The following is a 22643-nucleotide window of genomic DNA, read 5'->3' on the forward strand; positions in this document are numbered from 1 at the left end:
GTGGGTGCATGATTAGTCCAAAGCCTCTCCGCGAGATGGCAGTTAAGTAACGTCTGAGGAATGGCCGAAAAAAAGAGGCTGGCGTTTTAGGTGGTGATGCCGTATATACTTAATGCTTATGGAAGCGAAGCCTCTTTTCTTATTTGCCTAATGCTGTGCGAGATACAAGGATGCTTGCGGAGGCTAGAAAGGAGTTTTAATGGCACATGCGCCATCTTTTTGGTCCACGGCGCTTCGAAATTGCTATTACCGGGATGGGGCACAGTGGCGGTAAGCAATGATAGAGGATGTACCGCAAAAGGAATTGCCACAAGTAACCGCCGAGTGGTTTAAGCGTCGAGGATATATCGTCGTGGGTGAATGCACGCCCGAAATAGATTAAGTGCATAAAGACTACTCGCAAAAGGATGGAAAAACAGAGCCCAGCAAAAGCGCGAAAATATGGGCTCGAAGAAGAGCAAAGCAAAAAGGAATACAAGCCAAAGTTTAAGCCCAATTTATGGACAGATAGGCTAATCGGGACTGGGCTTACAATTTAAAATGGGATCCGAACCACCATATGCCTTCACAGGGAGCCCTTGATCACAAGGCGGTGGTGTTACCACTACGCAATCGGAGGGTCAAATTAAAAAGTATATGTACCAATAGTCAAAGGTAAATTCGTTTTGTAAAAGTCGATGGGTTGTACTCCGAAATACTTTTCTAATTTTTAAAACCTTATACGTTAATTAATACATACCCTTCAAAGTTAATATTCATTAATGAATTATGGCATAATTATAGAGAGCATTCGTTCCATTATTTCCAGGCCTGTTGACAAATATAAAAATTGGTTTATGTTAGTTAACGTCTGCATCTAATGGAATCTTTTAGTTTCATCTGCCCAATATCATTGAATTATTTTGATGAGTGCTGATATTCGTTGGCTCGTTCCATTTTGGACCCGGAAAAATCCAATTAATAAAAATATTTCCACTTCAATGTATTTGTTAATGAAAATTTCTGCACAAACTAAATTGCCCGTGCTGCCTGTCACGTCGTGCTCCAAACTTGTAGGCGGGAAGCAACGACCCCCTCCTCCCCCCACCGGTTAGATAGTTTGATCTAGCACCGCCACTGCCATGGAAGGAAGCATTTCCTGTTAGCCAAGTCGAGCTGTTAACCCGAAGCATCTTTTCTGGCGGTTGCCAGCTTGTGCTGCAAGCCTATTCACCCTTCTAGTCTGAGACCGACCAGTCCGTCAACCTCCAAATTTGGGGACGGCCACAGACCTCACGTCCACAAGCCTCAACAGAGATGGGCAACCAAACAATTACGAAATCACATGTGGTCAGCACGACGAACCTCCAGTCGTTGTTGTACTTTTCTATGGCCTGGATCTTTTTGAGAATGAAGTCATTAATCACTTATTTTTGTTCTTTTTGGTTCTTGTGTATTAAGTTATGTATTTTCAATGGCTAAGGGTGAGTTGGCGTACTACACAGAATTCCTCCTAAATTTGTTCATTAATTTATTTTAACTTAGTGTGCACTTGTCATAGCAGCAACACTTCATTTCATTTTGTCCGCGTTTTCTCTAAACCACTAAACAGATAACGCAATTATCAGGGACGGTATTGCAAGACACCTTTTTCAAAATTACCGAGAAACAAGATCGAAGACTTCCCCTCATTGCAAGCGTGGCGCAATGCAATAATTTTCCAAAGGAGCCATCCATCCACAGAGAAAGAAGCGATAGTCTGTCGCAATCCACTTGTCGCAACCTCATAGATTTATCTGGGGGAAGGGGCGGGGCGATATAATGTTTTCTGAAATCGAGATTTCATCATCTTCAGTACGTGGCGCAACTGTCAAAATGGGGGGGGGGGGGAGAATTGACGCTCGGGTTTGTGAAATACTTGTTTTAAGTGGCGCGGACACTCCCCCGCCCACCGCTCGCTAAAGTTTTGAATGATTGTCCATCTTCACAATGACGTAGACCATTGGCAAAGTATTGCGAAGTCATCCAGTCGATATGTTTCAAAGCCACATAAATTATATATGAAACTATTATTGGTTGCTTTTTGTACACGTGTGTGCCATTGGCGTCGAACGTGAACCAATCTACGTGGCAATATTTCACAACCCCCCCCTCCACCCCCCCCCCTTATAACGAAATCTCCAGACTCCGTTGTGCTCCTGATACCAGGCATTACGATCGATCCCCCCTTGATGGCCCTTGTTTCAAAATCGTAACTTCTTATATGTTGAAGCATTTAAATTATTAACGCCCGACTTGTCGATGGCAAATGGAAGTCACGTGACTGAAATAACGCTTGCGGTTTGAACGCGTAATGTTGTTGTCATCAAATTTAGCGAAGTAAAAGACCTTGATTTATATGTTTTAACGTCATTTCGTAAGGTATGTCAATTAGGATAATGATATTGAAGTATTTCTTCGGAATCCAACATATTCGTAGGGGAGCACGTGGGGAACTAGCTCCCATATTTTTTGTTAAAAGAAATACTCCTACCTTGTTTTTATGGTTTATTTTTTTTAAGCAATCATTTTCTTCATTTAGAAACATTTTAATGGTCAATTTTTCATTAAAATGTCTATTTTTTTTCTCTCACTGATATTGTAAGAACCCATTTTCTACAAGGGTTCTAAGTGTTAAGTTTGTTTCATTTTAAGGATCTGTAGGCGTGACTGTTTACGTTACTTCACCTTTCTGCCACTTATGTCTAATCGCTAAGATGAGGATGAGTGATGATATTGATGAAAGGACATTCATAAAACACCCATGCTCAGGCAGAATTCAAGGACCGCTATTTTAACCACTCGGCTACGAATGTCGGAGTGACTTTTTGAGAAGCCACAAAAAGTTAAGTTCACTTCCATGTAGTACACCCTGGTAATGCAATGTTGCATGTCAACGAGGTTCTGGCGCCTGCATAATCCTCTGTGCGGTTCGTGTTGTTATTTCCCTTCATTTATCTCACCGACCTCCGTTACGCAAGGGGTTAGCACCGCGCGCTACAACGCCAGGTGTCCCGGGTTCGAATCACGTCCTGGGCATGGGTTTTTTCTGTGAGTGTCACTTCATCCTATCATATATCACTCATCCTCACCATCGCGATTAGCCGAAAATGGCAGAAAAGCTACGTAAAAGAAATCAAAAACAGATATTTTATTTTTAAGACGTTGAACGTCACTTATATTACAAGTGACGTCATAGCCACCTGGATGGCTGAGAACATTGAGGCACGTTTATTTATTTATTTCAGAAATTAAACGCAACAGGTATATTACACATTTATGCGTTCATTATACAATAATTTTGTGATAACATTATTGATTAATTTCACCGATCAATGTAGTACGTATATAGACAGAAAATATTTAACAAACATACAAGTCTTAGGTTCTATCGTAATTTATGTATTTTAGTATATTCGTTTTCAAAATTGCGGTCGGTCAAAATAAGAGCACACTGTTTTCACTTTTGATGGTATCATTAAATGTTTTACACATATTCCAAATTGGGGATATTGCCAGAACATTGGTTCTATTATGACGGAGGCTGAAGAGTTGCCTTCTTGGTCGTAGCTTCCTTGAGGGGACGTAGAAGTCGAGCTGTGGCAGGGTGAAAGGAGCTTCAATGAGATTATTTAAAAGTTTGTGGAGGAGAATGAGCTGATGCATGATGCGTCTGTTGTTGAGAATTATTAGGTTAAAATATCCGAGAAGGCTCTCACGTGATTCCATTTGAGGGTAAATACCATGTAGTTTGTACTTTAGGTATCTTAAGAATTTATTTTGAATTTGTTCTATTTTTTTAATCTTGCTGGGTTTGAGGGTGCCATTTAATTTTCGCTCTAACGTAAGCATTATAGAGCATCATTAAGCTTCCGAGATTTTTTAAACTCTTTACATGTATGCATTTTAAATCCCAGAAGTCAGTAAGCCTCGTTTTTTGTTTCGTGTCTGTCCCAAAAGTGACAGAAAAGCGACTCAGAAATAAGAAAATTAAAAATCGACAGCCACAGCAATTTGTTGTACGGTCACCGCCAATAAAAACAGGACACGTATATCCTGAAATGCTCGCTTCCCTGCAAGGCGTTGTGTGTGTTGCCTAACTCTACGGCGATGAGAGTGGATGCGTCGCAAATCCTACATCGTTTCAAGCCGATGATATCGGAAACGCGTACCCATACCCTTGAGATGCTGGGCATCGCAAACTGGTCAACGCGAAACCGAACGAACCGCCGCCCGCCCCCTCCCAAACGAATCCGCGCACTACTTTTTCCCCTCCATACTTGCGCGCACGCACCTCCCCGCACGCATACTTGCAACACTTTGAATGATGATAGTGACACACAATGCGGCATCGGTTGTAATTGAACTCATCACCGACACAAATGCCATCATACATTGCTGATTCGATGTACATGAATCAGCGATGATTTGTTCATAAATTTCGAATTAACTTTAATGCTGCCTTGAACGTGGCGGGATTACTGGGCAGAATTGGATTCCTGACGGGCAAAATGGATTCCCTAGCGAAGCGTTTTGCAGTAATTGACAAATTTATTGTGTTCACGAGAATTATTAGGTTTCTGTTTTGCGGGTATAGAAATCGGATCGGATAACTCGCCAGTAAAATGGAATAGCTGTTACCCCGCAATAATTTGAACTTAGCTTGTGTGAAAATACTTGCGCTAATAGACAAATTGATCTCTTTGACCTTAAGCCTTCCACGTGTGCGGGCTATGTTTTGTGTTAAATACTATTCAACCACATCCCCAAAATTAATTGGGGGGGGGGGATTCAAAACAGTCAATTTTTTGCAGGCAACACTATACATTGCTTATATATTTATTTAATAAAGGATTCGAAATACAGCATTAGCAATTTTGCATTGGAATGTATTAACAAGAGAAAATAACAACAAAAACTAAAATTACACGTGGTTAAATGTCTTATACATTTTCATTCAACCGCATTCTAAAATGATTCAAATGTCTATTTGGTTTGGTAGATACTGTCTGGATAGTCTACAAATGAAATATCGACAATAGTAATTTTTGTTTGTACTTATTATTATTAATTTTCAAAACCATACATCAAATAATAGTCAGTAGAGGAGAGTAAACATTTTGCACTGTCAGATTTGCAAATGAAGCTAATCTGCTACATATGTATAACTAAAGTGAACTGCATAGAGCTGAGTCCCGTCGGATTCTCTTTTGGGTCCGGGAATTTTCGTGTGATGTAGGCACAATTTCACAATATTGCATCAAATTACCGTTTCGGAGTGCTTTTTTACCCAATTTACCAGTATGTGGTAAGTTAATTACATTGAACTGTTTAAATTATATTATTATTTTTTTTTTTTATTGACTTGGCTAAAGCCTTTGATAGTGTCGGCCATAAGGTATTAATTTACAAACTCGGCCAAATGGGATTATCACCACGATTTCTGAAATGGTTTTCCAACTTTCTAGTAAATAGAAAATTCTCTGTTAAGATTCGTGAAACAATTTCCTCTAGTAAAGAAATACTTTGTGGAGTACCTCAAGGGTCGCCACGTGGCTCAATTTTATTTTCAGTTTTAATCAATCATGTTACTTTGTGTTTTAAATCTAGCACATGGTTACTACATGCAGATGATGTAAAGATTTTTAAGAGTATTTTAACAAATAATGACGTAGTTCAACTTCAGTCTGACCTTGATAGAGTGACATATTGGTGTAAGATTAATGAAATGGAAATTAACTTTAAAAAGTGTAAAGTTTTAAGATGCACTAAAGATAATTACATCGTTTCCAACTATTATACTTATCAAAATAAGATCCAAGTGTGTGACAGCCATAAAGACTTAGGAATATTAATAGACTCCTCTCTTATATTTGATGAGCACATTTCAGAAATTTGCAAAAGAGCAAGAAAGATGCTTGGTTACATATTTTTTTCTCATGGGAAGACTTTCAAAAAGAAGATACCTTAATTAATATACCTGTATAAAACGATAGTTCGTCCTATACTTGAATACGCTAATGAATTATGGTTTCTGACGGTCACGAATCACCTTCAAAAAGTTGAATCAGTTCAAAAGGGTTATTATTAACAGGTTATTATATTATGCACAAAGTTTAAATAGATATTAGGCTACTATGAGCAACATTATTCTGAGTGGTTAACACAGTTGGATGTGCTTACCTTAGAAGAAAAATGAAAAGGATAAATTTTGTACAGAAAATTTTACCTTTCCAAATAGATAGTGAATCCTTTTTGAGTAATATATCTTATAAAATTCCCAGATATTCTCAGAGGAATATCTCAATTCTTGCATGTTTAAATAAGGCCAGAGATTTAGTAACTGAACTTGTTGAAACCTACAATTTGAATTTAAGGTGATGTATAAGATTATGATCCACTGTATTTTTTTATAATTATGTATTCAATTCTGTAATTTTGTATGACCAATGTAGACGTAGTGATGTACCTGATTTTAAAATCGTCATCATCACGTAAATAAATAAATAAATTATTCAGAAAGTATACTGCTTCCTGTGACGTCATGGACGTTCTGTTACTATTCTCAACAGATCCACCTGTACACATTTTACCTTCGGCAGTTTCCGTTGAAAACGACATTTCCAAAACTAACTGAGTTTCTTTGACAACTTATGTTATTTCTTCTCCACATATAAATGTGTATTGTTCATATAAACTGAAAATTAAATTTGGTTTAATTTACTTCCATTTTCTGCAGATTTTGATTAATTGCGAAGATGACGATGAGTGATGATATTGATGAAGGGACACTCAACAAATAACACCCATGCCCAACCCGGGATTCGAAACCGGGACCTAATTCTGATAGTACCGAGTGTATTCTGTATGTGTTTTTTTTCCTGAGGTTTGAATAATATTATTCTTAAATACATAAGTACAGCAGAAAGGTCAATACAATATAGTGGTGCACTTAGGAATACGTATATATGGTGTGAAAGATCTGTGCTCAGTTCGATGGGGAGAAATAATAATATGTGCTTTCATAGTGAGACTACACCAGATATTTGACCAGCGGTCTCGGTGGCAGAGCAAGTCGAGTTATCGACTCATTTTTACCACCAAAGGTTCCGTGTTCGAATCTCGGCGTGAGCATGAATGAGTGTCCCTTCATCAATTTTATGTAATCAGTAGTGATCGAAAGTTGAGGAAAAATCCTTTTTTTTCCTAGTGTCCGAAGACGAGGCCCAACATAATATATGTTCATTTTGGGTCATTGTAGGCCAGAAAAAGGTGGGCTTTATTTGTCCTGTTTTGCCTTTTTGGCGTTTTTTGGCGTATTGGTCCTTTTTTAGCCTTTTTTAAAGGTCTTGACGGCTTTTTTTTGCAACTTGACTTTCTTTCGACTACGTTTTTCCTGCCCATTCTCAATTCGAATCATCATCAGTTCGTCACCTCTTAAACTTCTTTTCTATAGTAAAGAAATTTAATAAAAAGAAAGAAAGAAATATATTTGAACCATGCCTGAAACGAGAAAAAAAACCATTTTTGGACTGAAAGAAGATGCATTTCATTCATATAATTTTTTCGCACTGTCTGTTCCATACCACCAGAATTTTGTATTTTTTTTATTCATTAAATATGTAATTAAGACTGAAGTTTTTAATTAATTTGGATCACATTTATACGCCCATTTATCTGTTTTTAGGTCCTTTTTTATATTTTTAGGTCTTTTTATAGGTCTTTTTTTGGCAATTTATAGGTCTTCATCTTCCGAGCCCTACTAATCATCATTCATTCGCATCGTCGCGATTTGCTCCAGAGGCGGGAAAAGCGAAGTAAAATTAGACTGAGACGATACCAATGCGAACCGATACCCTTACTGATTCCTACAGATACCGATGTTAGAAAATCCTTAACAGTCGATAGATGTTCATTTTTTTATTATTATTATTAGTGGGTGAGTATTTCACTCGAATTATAGGCATTAATTTACCAGAGTTTTGCTTTAAAATAATGAAAAATTGCATCAGAATATAAAAAAATAGTCATGTAATCGCAAGATACAGTTATTCACATAATATTGGTACAAAAATCAATATAAACTTTGCATTTGTAAAGTTGATTGGCTTTATTCTACCTCGCGTTTTGTGCCACTTTTGACTAATTTGCGAAGATGGGGATGAGTGATGATACGATGAAATTGAAGAATGGACACTCACAAACATTCATGCCCAGGCCGGGATTCGAACCCGCGATGTGGACTGCGCGAAAGTGTCGCACAACATTTTTGCCAAAACGCCGAAAGAAGTATTGGTCAATAAAATGGATACGACTGGTATCGGCCTATATCGATACACCGGTATCGACTCGGCCGTAATATTTAGTCAGGCGAAAACGGAAGGACACAAATTTGCAAAATCTGAAGACAACAAGGGAAAGATAAAGGAAGGTTGAGCGGGGAAAAAAATTTGAAACGCACGGTGGGGAGAAGAGAGACGTAGCAGTGATATGGGAATTATGAGGGACGGAGAGTTTGGATGCAGAGGCGGGAGGGGCAGAGAAGGGGGGGGGTAGAGGAGAACCTGACGATGCCGTACCGCTGCCAGTTCTTCCGGTGCAGAATCTTAATCTGGTAGAGTTATTGTTGTGCGGTCTAACTTCACTAATTTTTAATTACCGTTATCGGCCGGCTACTCAGCATTAAATTATTTTTCCAGCCATCTTTATCTCGAATCCACGCGGACTTTAATTATTTCTTATCAAAAAAGTATCCTGGTTTCAATTATTTATAGTTATTTTAATCGAAATGAGGAAAAAGATAAAAGACAAGCGCTGGATGAAATTGTGGGCGGAGAGGAAGGGGGAGACGAGGGGGAAAAGGGCTGAAAAATCGAGAAGATCCTCTCCCCGCTCTGTCTCCCTCACTTTCTCTTTTTATTTCTGGCTACCGTGCTGCTGCGTTGGCGAGAGGAGTAGGCGGTCGCAGAGAAACCTGAAGAGAAATTTGTGTTAATTTGCATTTCGAATATTTACCGATGTGCAAAGGGCAACTGTAAACAAGTCGTTCCGTGCGAGCCACTCCCGATAATCTTTGTTACGAAATGATGAGGTACTGTGGTGGGAATTTTGAAAATTATGTCGCGAACAATGGTTGAAGCTCAGCTAGCTAGAAAAAAGAGATATCATTTCTGAACTGAAGCTCAAATAGCCGATCTAACGCTGCCCTCTGCACCTTTAATCGGAAAACAATTTTCGAATCGCACTCATCAAATTGACCCCTAAAACAGTTTCTCTCAACCTTCGTGAGAGACCGCGGTCCGATAAATTAATTATTTAAAGGCCTGTGGTAATCGTTAGGCAAAACTGTTACTTCAACATGATTTGTTACAACTCCATGTTGGAAAACACCATAAACGATAACGATACAAAATCTATCTCCACATAGCAACCGACACAGTCTATTTTTATCTTTACATCTTCTCAACCTCTGTCAAAGCCGATACCCCGATCCTAATAACATTACTCGAAAATACATTTCTAATTTTTAAAACGTTATACATTTTATAATATGTTTCCTTGAAATTAAATATTAATACATAATATATTGCATAATCATAAATAGTAATCGTTCGATTAAGACTGGAGAAAAAGCCCAATAGATCCGCCCTTTATTCAGGCTGTGTGTTTCGCCCTCGGGGACCGCTTTTACAAGAAATCCTTGTCAAATATATATATTTGCATCAATCCCAAAACCACTAATGTGCAAATTTTGACTTTTTCACCTAGTGTAGTTTCTGACTACTTTTTATTGATAGAATCCTGTGCTAACTTATATGATCCAGCAAATAGCCATAAGTAGGGACATTATTTACCGATGACAACATCTATCCAAATATAAGGCATTTTTTTTCTGGGAACTTGAATATTAAGTTGATTTTGTTAAAAGTAAGATTTAGCACAAATCGTGATTTCGTTATTAGTGTGACAATATTAGAATTGATACTTGAAATTTTACTGTCTTAAAATCACTTTTACAGTAGAAAACTTTTAACCTAACCTGACCTGACTTAACCTAACCTAACCTAGAAAAATAAAATATCATCATCATCCTCCGCCGTTTCCTGCCTCGTCCTCTCCATTATGTACTGATCTTCCACCACTCATCTCTTTCCACGGTATTCCAATCTTGTCCTTTTAACACTCTCCACTATCTGCTCTTTCCACCGACATCTTGGTCTCCCCCTTTGGCCCTAACCCACTGCTTGCGCATTGCAAGCTCTTACTGGTAGTCTTTCTGCATCCATCCTCTTCATGTGTACGAACCACCTCATCTGTGCCTGATCTATCCTGCCTTGAATCTTCACCACACCCACTGTCTGTCGGATCTCCTCATTCCGTATTCTATCCCTTCTAGTCTTCCCCAATACACTCCTTAAAAAATTCATCTCCACTCCCTGCATGTTTCTTTTGTCTCTCTCTGTCATTGTCCAAGTCTCTGCTCCGTATGTGTTATATATTACCATCTTGCATTTCATAAGTACATCCCTGTTCCATATTAATCTTCGAACGCTTTGATATACTCCACTAACCATTTGTCCTCTTCTGTTTACCTCCTCTTCTATTCTTCCACTTCTCTCAATTATGCTTCCTAGATATTTGAAGATCTCCACTACCCTCAACTCTTCCGTGTCCATCTTTATTTTTGGTTCATTTCTGGTTCTGTTTCTTGTTGTTAGTAGCACCTGCCCTTCTGATTTCCTCATGCCAACTATCTAGCTGTCTCTGTACTTCTTCTTCCCTGTTCCCCCATATTACTAAGTCATCAGCAAACCACAGGGCCTTCATCTCTTCCTCTCCTATCTTCTTCCCCACCTCTTCGTTAATTGCATCCATTGTAATTATGAACAGCAGTGGGGAAAGAGCACTTCCCTGTTTTAGTCCATTACTTATATTGAATCACTCCGTTCTTCCCACTGGTGTCTTCACACAGCTCTTGTTGGCCTTGTATGTACTCTGCACTCTACACACTATCTCTTCCTCGACTCCTTTCTCTCTTAGAGACTACCAAACCTTTGTTCTGTCTGTACTATCGTATGCCTTTTCTATATCTAAGAATGCCATAATCAAATAATTTCCATACTCGTAGTGCCATTCCTGTATTTGCCTTATGGTGAATATCAGGTCTACTGTTGATCTCCCTCTTCCAAATCCATACTGTTCCTCTCTCAAGTTCAGCTCTGTCACTTCACTTATTCTTTTCTCTAATATTTCCTCATACACCTTTGCTGAGTGGCACATAAGTGTCACTTCTCTGTAGTTTTTACATTCCTTTCTGTCACCCTTCTTGAATATGGGAACTATTAGTCCCTTTGTCCAATCTCTTGGCACTTCTCTCTCTTGCCACACTGTTTCCAACACTCTGTACAGCCACTGAACACCAATCACTCCTGCTCCTGGTATCATTTCCACTGGCACTTCATCTACTCCAGGTGCTATACCTCTCTCAATTCTCTTCAGAGCTTCCTCCACTACTTTCCGTAAAACATATGTACTTTAATATAAACAATGAATGTACTGCTGATACAGAGTTGAATGTAAAACCACAATTAATATACTATTATTACAGAGTTACAACTAAAGCCAATTAATTAGAACCTGTAAATTACATAAAAGACAAAGAAAGGCACTATTATTTGGACAGTAAATGCATCTTTAGGTTTAATTTGTGTGTTGCAGAGGTCAGTAGTCAGTTCCTTGTTGTTCATAACCTTGTAGAATAACGAGAATGCCAAAAATGTTTTAATGTTTAACCAATTGTAGGTTTGCTGACAAATATATTAGGTTTAAATGTGTCAACCACTGTTCTGATGAAATCTGATAGCTCAGGCCAAGATCATTACGTTAATTTTGTAAACACTGATTTGCATTGGCACGTTGCATTTTAAACACCGAAAAATTCCAATCAATGTGTATATTTCTATTACAAGAGATTTGTTAATGAATATTGCTGCGCAAGCTAAAATGGCAAACTTCAGCAGAACGTCTCGCTATTTCCATATTACATAACCGATCTAATTTGGCAATATATATTTATACATTATTTATAAGCTTTTCCAACAGAAAAATATTGAAATGCCTCTTTTTGTCACGTTTGAAATTGATTGGTTTGGTTTATTTTACTTCGCTTTTCTGCCACTTTTGGCTAATCGCGAGGATAAATGATGATATGATTAAATTGATGAAGGGACACTCTCAAAGAACACACAAGCCCAGACCGGGTTTCGAACCCGGGACCCCTTGCGTCGTATACGCTATGCTAACCTTGGAAACCGGCGTGACGTTTAAAATAACAGGGCTGATGTACTGTAGCTACAGATGTAGCAATTTTGCTCCAACCTAATTACAGTCATGAAACCTTTCATCTTTATTTTTTTATATAGAATACTTTTTCATTCACAAAATATTCTTCCAACTTGGATACAAGATTGTAATATCAATTTTAGCAATTTCTAAAGAACAGTTTCAATATATCTAAATTATTCTCAAATGTATCTTCATAATGTTCCCTTTCCCTTAACAGCTAAACCAGCAGGAAGCTTGAAATAATAAACATTTTCACGCTGGACACATTATTTATTCTGTCCTTTTATTAAAACATTTCAGACACTTACAGTTAGTAATAATGAAGTTATGCTCTAACAATACTAATAGCTAGGGAACGGAACTTTATGTGCTAAAAAACTCAGAAATATTTATTTTTATATGTCTCATAAATGTCGAAAATATGTGATAAAAACAGGACAATATGTAACAAAAATAAAAAGCATTTGGTATCAAAAACAATATATTACATGCATTTTAAACACCTGAAATCAGTTTCTAAATGCTTACCTCTTAGCGAGCTATTTTTTGGAAAAGTTGCAGTGGATCACAATAGTTTTTCTTTTTTTTTTCAACTTTCCTATTGTAAATCTGTGACGATTATCTCTAAAAAGCATCTTATATTGTGAGAAAACGCTCCACGTCACAAGAAATAATGCTTGCATATTTGAAGCACGAAATGCCACTAATGCTGAAGTTTTCCAAAGCTTTCTCTTCCTCTACTTCACCTTCCAAAACACGTGCAATTTGACACAAAGTTTGAAAACCTTGGTTTCTCCCCAAAAATTCTGTACATTTAGACATTAGTACTAGTGCGTTAGATCCAGTGGGGGTAATATTTTCCCCCCAATAGGATCGTAGGCGAGGCGCCAGAAGTCTGCCAGCGAGCGTGTTCAAAGACAAAACAAACCTAACACTCTCGATATGAAAGAGGTGCGGAGAATAAACATTTTTCCTTCGAGGATTTCGAGGTAGCTGAAGTCAATGAGCGATTTTATGTATTTAAAATGAAAATTCGCAAAATATGTATTTACATACGGAAAACTGGAAAATATGTGTTTTTATGTAAAATAAAATTTGCTGTGTTGACATATGATCAGAATGTTGGCAAAAACGAGGGTCTCCATCTTATCGCAGGAAAAAACATTTATTTACCTAAACTTCCGTTCCCTACTAATAGCCAATTTTAGACGCAATTGACTCGAATAATGATTGTGCAGTGCTGAAAAAACTACTACACTGTAATCATAGGGATATGTTCACGGTAACCAAATAGACATAAATGGTAATATAACGTAGCGCCTATATTAATAAATGGCACGTCTTCTGTTGTAGATAAGACAAACTTATTGATTTAGTAGCTGTGGATAGGCTCTAAAATGTTTCTATGAACATGCAACAAGCTACAATGCCCAGTTTAATGTTCCTCACGTTCTGAATCCTTTACGGACGTACATCTCGCGAACTGCGCACTTACATCGTAATCTTCCGATCGGAAAGCAGAGTTCTTCGAGTTGATCCGCCGTGTGCTGCTACCTACCGGCGAGAAAGAGAAACTGCGGCGCGGGCCGAGTGCAGTAATGAATTTCTGAAGTCCGCTCTCAGCCAAGTGGCCAGAGTGGGGGGATGCTTTAGCATCTGTGGTCAGTGGGGCAGCCGAGGGGTGAGTGGAAGATGCTGAGGGGGGAGGGAGGGGAGGAAGGTGGAGCAAAAAAAGGACCAAGTGTCTGTTTCCATCTGGGAACCCGTTCCGTCTCATCCGAAGCGTGTCCGAAACAATAAATTCAAGGAGAAATAAATTCGCCTCTTTTCCGGACATTGAAAATCACCGTATCCAAAGTTTGCAGGCTATAGCTTAGTACCCCCTCCCCCCCCCCCCCACCGTTCCTTGTGTCCTGTTCCTTACTGTAGCGTTTCCTTTCCCTCATGTTCCGGTGGATACGCATTCGGGGGCTGAAAGTTGGGTTTCAGAGGTTCGGAGACAGTATAGCCAACCCCATTTCGAAGAGAATAGCCACCTTCTCTTTTAAATTATGCAACAGTGTTTTAGAGAAAGTGTTTAAGTAATGATATCTGCAGTGGAAAACTAGAACAATTGCATATTCGTAATATGACATTTATCTACACACCCCCAAGCCTGCTAGCACACCCATTTTTTTTTCAATCCCCCTCCGTGAAAATCCCCCTCAGTTGGTATGGGATTTGGCTACCGCGCGGAAGACCGGGGTTCGAACAGGTGATGATCTGGACCAGAAACGTTTCCCCTTTTCTGCGCGGCTCTGAGGACCACCCAGCCTCGTATGATGGGTACCTGGATGCAGCCCTGGAGGGTAAAGGCGTCCGGGCGTGGTGCTGATCACATCATCATCCCAACTGTGGCAAGGTCGGGAATATGTGGAGCTCTGTACCTCACCATCCCCACATATGTCTTCATTGCTCGCACAGGGGTACCTTTATCTACACTAGTGTCCAAAATTCAAGCAACAAACAGAAATCCTTTCCTCGTGTGATTTTTTTGTTGATAAATCCTGGCAGGGTTGCCCACAGGGGGTTTTATGGTGCAGGTTCCGCCATCGAGTTTTTTTGGAGGGATGTTTTCCTTCAAATAATATAAAATTCAACATTTATATCTTTTCCAAAATATATGTAAAAATTTTACACCTTAAATGCTCCATATTTAATCCATTAGATGGAGAAATGAAAGTATTTAGGGCATTATCGAAAGGGGGGGGGGGGGTTGCAAACCTCTTCATAGAGTGTTAAATCTTAGATTGTGAAGGGATTTCTGTAGCGGAGAGAGAGTTGGAATATTACATTTGGAGACTGTATTTAGCGATAAGGCATCCACACGTTTTCGACCCCAAACGTGCCATAGGGGAAGCTGAAAAATACTAAATATTTTTTTAAGAAAATATTGACACCCCATTAAATTAATATTCTTCAAAGCCTGCAAAGGAATGGATGTAAAAATTTTCTTGCTCGTTTGGCGCTTTAATGAGATTAATATGAAGTTTTTATACTAAAGCTGCATTACAAGACAAGCGATATTCTCGATTGATTGATTTGGTTTTTTAAGTCCACTTTATGTACTCTAAGGCTAATCGGGACTGAACCTACAGATTAAAGTGGGATCCACTCAATATTTTCGATTATGATGAACGATTTTATGGTTGGTCTTGAGTGATGGCACCTCTGTTTAGGGAGGAGGGGCAGATCAATTATAATGTTCAATAAAGCTAAGAAAAAAGTTACTTTCGGTAGACACGCTGTCGTAATTAAATATTTTGTCGGAATTACGATATGGTTTAAGGGCGCGAAGGACATGATTTGGGGGAAACGCATGACATGATTTTGGGGTGGATGCGCCATTGGCCTTGGTGGGGGGGGGGCGGATGGGCACCCCTGAATCCTGGCACATTAAGGTTAGTTTATTTTCTATCTTAAACCAGTTGTCTATGGCATCATAATTATTACTATCACCTGATCGTATTATGTGGTCAAATGGACACACGGGAAAGAATTTCCGTTTGTTGCTTTAATTTTGGACACTAGTATATTTACCCCGTAAAAGGTTTAATTTATGGCTATTTTGGCTCTTAAGTTTACCCTTATCGCTCCTAAACACTGACTTATATCTTCTCTCCAATATGGAAAATTCTTGATAAACCCCTGAGAGATATACTATCTATGTATATTCATATTTTTAGGTCCCTTTTCTTCCTCTTTTGGTTAGTGGCAATTATGAGAATGATTAGTTGAAACTGATGAAGGGACACTCACAGAAAACCGCCCCTATGCAGACGCATGTGTATGATATGACTGTATTTAAACACCTTCCCCTGTGAGAAATGCGAACAAATCATGTTTGTGGAAAAAAATAACTTTCATTCCTCTTTTACTAAAATCACCAGTCAAGTTGCCACTGCAACATCTGTGCATTAATTTTATTAATACCTGAAAATTAGGAAAGAAAATACAGCGAATCAATCTTGGTAAATCCATTTTATCGGCCATGTATTAATTTGAACCAAATCTAGGTTGTGATATAAAACTTGTTATTGATAGAAAAAAACGTTATTATACATAAACAAACATATTCGAGGTGAATTATATATTGTTGGAGGGTGTGTTGTATGTTTATGATTTTACATTATAGTATTTTATTTGTTTCTAAAATTTACTTTAAGTATAGAGGTTCCTGCCACTGATTATAATGTCATTACGTTTTATATTATCTTTCCCCTTTTGATCTCTGATAGCATAGTGGTTAACGCTGGCATCTTGTAATCAAACATGCCACTGTTCTTTGTTACAGTTTATGTCTTTCCTTGTAAATATAAAATATATAATTCACATATGTCTTTAAACTTCAAGTGTGTATGTTTGTTTATGTATAATAACGTTTCTTCTATCAATAATAAGTTTTATATCACTTAACATTGATATAGTTAAAGTTAATAACGGTTATGGCACATGGCTGATGAAATGGATTTACCAAGATTTGATTCGCTGCATTTTCTTTCCCAATTTTCAGGTGTTATAGTTACACAATTAACCCACAGATGTTAGCTTCATACTGAAGGATTTCTGGAATATTCGTTTGCAGAAAACTATATTGTGATCAGAGTTTATTAAGCAGAAATTGTCCCGAATTTGTTTTCCAGTAGTTCGAACCTTTTTTAATCCACTTATGTACATGAAATAGGCTTATAACAAACTTTGCCGAAGGTTTTGTTGTGTTTCATTTCAAGGACAAGTTTTTCTCTTTTGTGTAGCTTTACTAAACTTTATTCCTATCCTTTGTTTGTCCATGGTGTTTTACCTTGTCCATACAAATACATTGGCCTTTTCTATTACAAGTAATATCAGCTATGTCTACTTTGAGATGTTTGTCCTTGAGGAACTCCTGAAAGCAAACGGATCTATACAATTGTTATTGAACTCCACTTGTGGAATGGTGATTGCTCTTTTTTTTTATATATGAACATAGTTTTAAAAGTATATTGATATGAGCATTTTCTCTTGAAAGTTTCGTACCCAACTGATACTTCAGAAGCGCACGTGTCAATAAGCACGTAGTGTGACGAAATCGGTTGGGAAATACGTCGTGACGCAATATGAATTCATTAATTTGAATCGTTAGTGGAAGGATCAATAGGTGTTTGACAACAGTGTTCTGTGGAGACAGTTTCTAGGTATTGCGAGTGCCTATAGAAAAGGGCAAAACTAGTATCTTGTTCTGGAAGGAGTTGCATAAATGTAAAACATGGTTGCTCGTTCGAGAAGAAACGGGACTAAATCTCTCTTTCCCTGGAAGCACTGGAATCTGGAGAGAAAATGTATGTGGACATTTCTCCCAAATAGAAATGTCATTGATGCTTGTGAGACTTCGAACATACAAAGGAGTTTGAATTTGATTTTTTTTTTACTCCATATAAACCATATACGAGGGGAGTTCAACAATTATTGTCCCTGACATATAATTTATGTAATTTTTTCACATAGTCCCCATCACTGTAATGCACTTTTCCCACCTATGTTCTAGGGCACGAATGTCAGTTTCAAAAATTGTGATGGCTGTGCTATAAGCTATTCTTCGACAGCATTCATAACATGCGCATCTCTGGCAAAGGTGGTGCCTTGCAGGTTCTGCTTCAGCCTTGGGAACAAGTGAAAGTCACTCGGGGCAGGATCTGAAAAGTATGGAGGGTGGTCGATTAGTTCAAATCCTGCAGCAGCACTCGCTCACGCTTTTCATCAATGGATAACAATCTCGGTACCCAGGTGCGCAGATACCTTGCGCATCTCCAAGTGTTGGTGTAAAATGGTTTCTATTGAACCGATTGACAAGCCAGTAACCTCAGCTAACCTCCGAACTGTCACTCGTCTGTCAGCCATTATCAGGTCGTGAACCATGTTGATGTTTTCAGGTGTGCACACTGTTATGGGTTGTCCTATACTTGATGCATGTTCACAGCTCTCCCTGCCGCACCGAAAGTCTCGTGACCAATTCTTGACAATTTGGTATGACGGAGCACCATCACCCAACACATTCACCATGTCATCAGGAATCTCCTTTGGTGTTAACCTCTTCTTCTGGAGGTACTTAATGACGGCTCTCACTTCCGATTTTTCCATTTTGTCAGTCAGGGCTCATCTAGTCTTGAAAAACATAACATTAACATAATAAACCTACATGGCTGAAATTGTGTGTGTAATCATTCAATAAGTTATACATGACACACAAAAAGTTTCAGTTGTTACGGATCATTCCGGACATTGGAGGGTTCAATAGAGTTCAGACAAAAAATATAATTACTAGATTTCTATAATTTATAATTTAAGTATTCATTAACACTATAATATTCCTGATTTAATAATAGTTGTTTTTTTAAATTTGTTTTTGAACCTTGTCATATATATTGCTTTTATATCATTTGGTAGGTTATTGAATTTTTTAACTGCCATCTGTTCTGGTTCTTCTTGAACTAATGTTACGGTGAAGTATGACTTTAGAAGCTGTTTGTTTCGGGTATTATTATGTATGTTCAATTGAGCTTCGTGACGTAATATGAATCTCACATATAATGTAATTTGATATATGTACGGTGAAAGAAGCGGTAGTTGTTGGCACAGCACGCCACGACTCCAGGGATTCCAGGTTCGAATCCAGGCTTGGTCATGGGTTTTCTTCGTGCGTGGCCCTTCATAAATGTTATATCATCACTCATCTTCATCTGCATGATAGCCAGAAGTGGCAGATCCTCCCCGATGGCGTAGTGGTAGCGTCGTCGACTTGTAATCAAGGGGTCCCGGTGGAGGCACATGGTGGTTCGGATCTCACTCTAAACTGTAGGTCCAGTCCCGATTAGCCTTACTGTGCATAAAGTGGACTTAAAACATCAACTCAATCAATGAAAAACCAAAAGTAGCAGAAAGCGACGTGAAATAAACCGAATCAATCAATCAAGGAGCTTGTATTTAGACGTACAAAAATTTATGGTTTTTGGTTGTTTTTTGTAACGAGTATGAGACGTGGCTTTATGTATGATGACTATAGACTCATATGCAGTTGTGAAGGTCAGCGACGACTCTTGAAGTCTCGAGTCTAAGAATATGTCGGTTTTCAGAATTTGGAGAGAGGTGGCCTCCCCGATGGCGCCTTGTAATAAAGGGGTTCTGGGTTCGATACCCATGGAGGAACTTAGTGGTTCGGATCCCATTTTAACTGCGGGTCCAGTCCTGATTAACCTATCTGTACATAATGTGGTCTTAAAACGATAATTCAAATTTTTAAAAGAACTTCGTCCTCGTGTCCTGTGTGGGGGGGGGGGGGGGTGGAGACATCAAAAGCTACTGTTGCTACGTGGTTCCCCATTTGTATAACTAACTCTCCAGCCTTCTTAAACCCGAAGGTTTATAGTTGCAACAACACAAGCCTTCCATCTGTCCGTATCCTGGGGAAGATCAATCCAATCTTTTCCTTTAGGTGCATCTCAACGTTATCCCTCCATCTTCATTTTGGCCTTCCTACAGCTTACCCTCAGGTTTCCCAAGAAGAATTCTGTAAACTCTTCTTTCTTCTCCCAATCGTGCTACATGCCCTGCCAAAATTACATAAAAAAATTGACTAGCAATATGTAGCAGTATCATTATTACCACATATACTACGTTTCAAAATTCTGAGAATTTTTTGTCGCAGTTAGCAGTATTGTCCCTCCTAGATTTTTCCTGGCGTCGTTGCTGAGAGCAAGCATTGCTTTGCCCCATTTTAGAAAGTTGAAATCGTAAGGGTGTAACGGAGAAAGCAAGCGGGCCGCAAAGACAATGGCCCCCACCCTGCTATAACGTCTAGGGGGCTGTTGGAGGGGGTCAAGTGCAAATGGGAGTCTGTTCGGAAGTTATTCGAGGCTGTCACGACGCGCAAAGTTCCAGGGTTTGCTCTTCCCGTATATTAACTGCGAATGTCTTCTGTTTATTGGATGGTAATGTCTTGAGTTCTCCCGTCTTGTGGTGGAAAAGACGAACTGTGGCGTTGGCTTGGATTGCGTTTTCCCCTACCCCCGGACCCTTCCGCTGTTCACTGCTGTTTGGACAAGTGGGTGCCAGTATACCGTGCTTAAGTTTGTAATGAGTTTTCCTAATAGCACTGTTGGACATATTTGCTGCTTCGTTGTTTACGATATTACACGACCACACAATCTTCCCTGACTTTGCCTCTAGGATATTAACCTTGCCTTTCCACTTCTTGTTTTATTAAAATTTGTATGCCGAATTCATAAGAATTACCTGAACTTAAGGACTCCTAGTTCTACATGATGTTATTGTATCATATTCACCACAGGCCCACTCTGAGTTTTATTTTCTGGTGGAATATATATATATATATATATATATATATATATATATATTGTAAATACTAAGAAACAGTGTGAAATTTCACTTTGAACGGTCATTTGCGGCATTTTATTTTTCACCCCCTTTCACCCCCCATGCCGATAGGTGATGAACTTGGAGTTGAACCGAATTGGGAGTGTCACGAAAACTATGGATTCCATTCGCAACACAGCCTGAATGTTAGACAACCCGAGAAACACTATCGTTGTGCGGATTGCATAGAGTCACGGATGTCTGTCTGTGCGGAATTTAATATCGGTGGTGCTCGATTATTTTTACATGTCATCCCTTCCCACTCCACCCCTAGGGGTACCAGGGGTGTCGTACCCCCACAGTATTTCTTTCCAGATTGTAAGTGATACGCGTACCAAGTTTGGTTGAAATTGCTCCAGGTGTTCGAGAAGTATTGCTGAACAAACAAACAAATACACACATACATCCATTTTTATATATAGAGAGATTATTAGTAACAGTAGTATACAAACATATAACATATTTCCATTCTTGAAATGTGATCATAGGAAGTTCTGATCCCCTCCAACCCAGCGTTCTTCTACAACACTACTGCCCGACATCGAAAGATGAGCAACCAGCTCCATTAGTCTAATCTATACTCTCGTCACAGGAGCGTGGAGCAAGCGAACGAAATCAAGGCCTCCACACAAGTATAGACTTCAGAGGGTTCTGGAATCTGTGGAGAAAGGCCGCGCATTACGACAAAGAAGGGGAGAGAGCGATTGGGCGGAGCAAAGCAGTGCGCGCTGATGCTGGTAGCTGCAGTTCCGTTTTTTCACCGTGCACTCAATTCCCCTTGCCACGCGTGCATTGGTCTGACGTTCCCAGCCACTACCTGCGCAGAGGATTTGTTTCCAGAGCTTCCTGGGCCAGAGTACAGGTGACCAACGTGACTGCAGCTAGCGGCCGTTTGCAGCAGTGCTCACTGCTTTGCTCTGGTCACTCGCTTTCTCTCCTTCTCTACTGTTATGTGCAGCCTTGTTCCACAGACTCCTTGGATAGACTACACACACGCAATAGGCGCGAATTATCGCTTTCGGTTTCAAATTAGTAATTCGTTTGCGTGCGTTCTTTTTTTTTTTTTTGTCTTTGCTTTTTTATATATACATAATCGCCCGCTTTGTTTTATATAAGATGGCTGTTGTGACTAGTAACAACCTCTCTTACCGAATTTGCCGTTGACTACCATGTGTGAAACGTCAGTGTTGTTTCAGCTTCAACGATGCTCACGGTACCTGCTTCCCTCATCAGTTCAACCCCTATTTTGCCAATGGGCTTTCCCAGTTTGCGCATGCGCAAATGCTTCCATGGTCTCGATGAACGTAGACGGACTGTACCGGTCAGTTGAGTCCAGAAATTTCTGCTATATCTTCACATGTAGATTGAGCGAACATTTCCCTTCGGATTGCGATTCCAACTTGTGCGGTTCCTTGAAACCGAAGCTTCTGGCAACACTGTATAGGGATATTGCCATGTCCTGGTTGATACACAAATGAACGAGATCGGGATACAAGTTTCCCCCCTTCCTGTAAACAGCACGTACGGAACATCTGTCCCGCTTTCCTTCAGGATAATCTTCAATGTTTCAAGGAGCAGTGAGCCGAGGGCAATTTTAACGTTCACCGAATCCGTTTGCTGCAAGACGCGAAGCTCTCGTAGTGTGCGCCGTCGCATCGTCATGCAGAAGAAACCCTTACGAGATTGGAGTCTCTCAATATGACCTCCTTTGAACTGGTAGTTGGAGGAAAGGGAAGGAGAATCTTTAAAAAAAGGAAGTTTGATTAAGGAATTCCAGAGCAAAGTTTTCTGCTCACTTTCCTTCGCATATTACGAATTCTTTTAATCAATAA

General features: G+C 39.2%; 1 protein-coding gene across 1 annotated transcript; it reads right to left on the reverse strand.

Moving 5' to 3' along the window:
• Nucleotides 1-18138: 18138 nt before the first annotated feature.
• LOC145992541 (protein GVQW3-like) lies at nt 18139-18519 on the reverse strand. Its single transcript, XM_083128894.1, has one exon. The coding sequence runs from the start codon at nt 18517-18519 to the stop codon at nt 18139-18141; it is 381 nt and encodes a 126-aa protein (XP_082985020.1).
• Between the last annotated feature and the right edge of the window lie 4124 nt (nt 18520-22643).

Source organism: Lepisma saccharinum, chromosome 9, assembly GCF_977018435.1.
Source record: "Lepisma saccharinum chromosome 9, izLepSacc3.1, whole genome shotgun sequence".
NCBI classification, from domain to species: Eukaryota; Metazoa; Arthropoda; class Insecta; order Zygentoma; family Lepismatidae; genus Lepisma; species Lepisma saccharinum.

What these genes read in the sequence shown, in the direction of transcription:
- LOC145992541 (XM_083128894.1), bottom strand. Translation starts at nt 18,519, where the DNA reads ATGGAAAAATCGGAAGTGAGAGCCGTCATTAAGTACCTCCAGAAGAAG.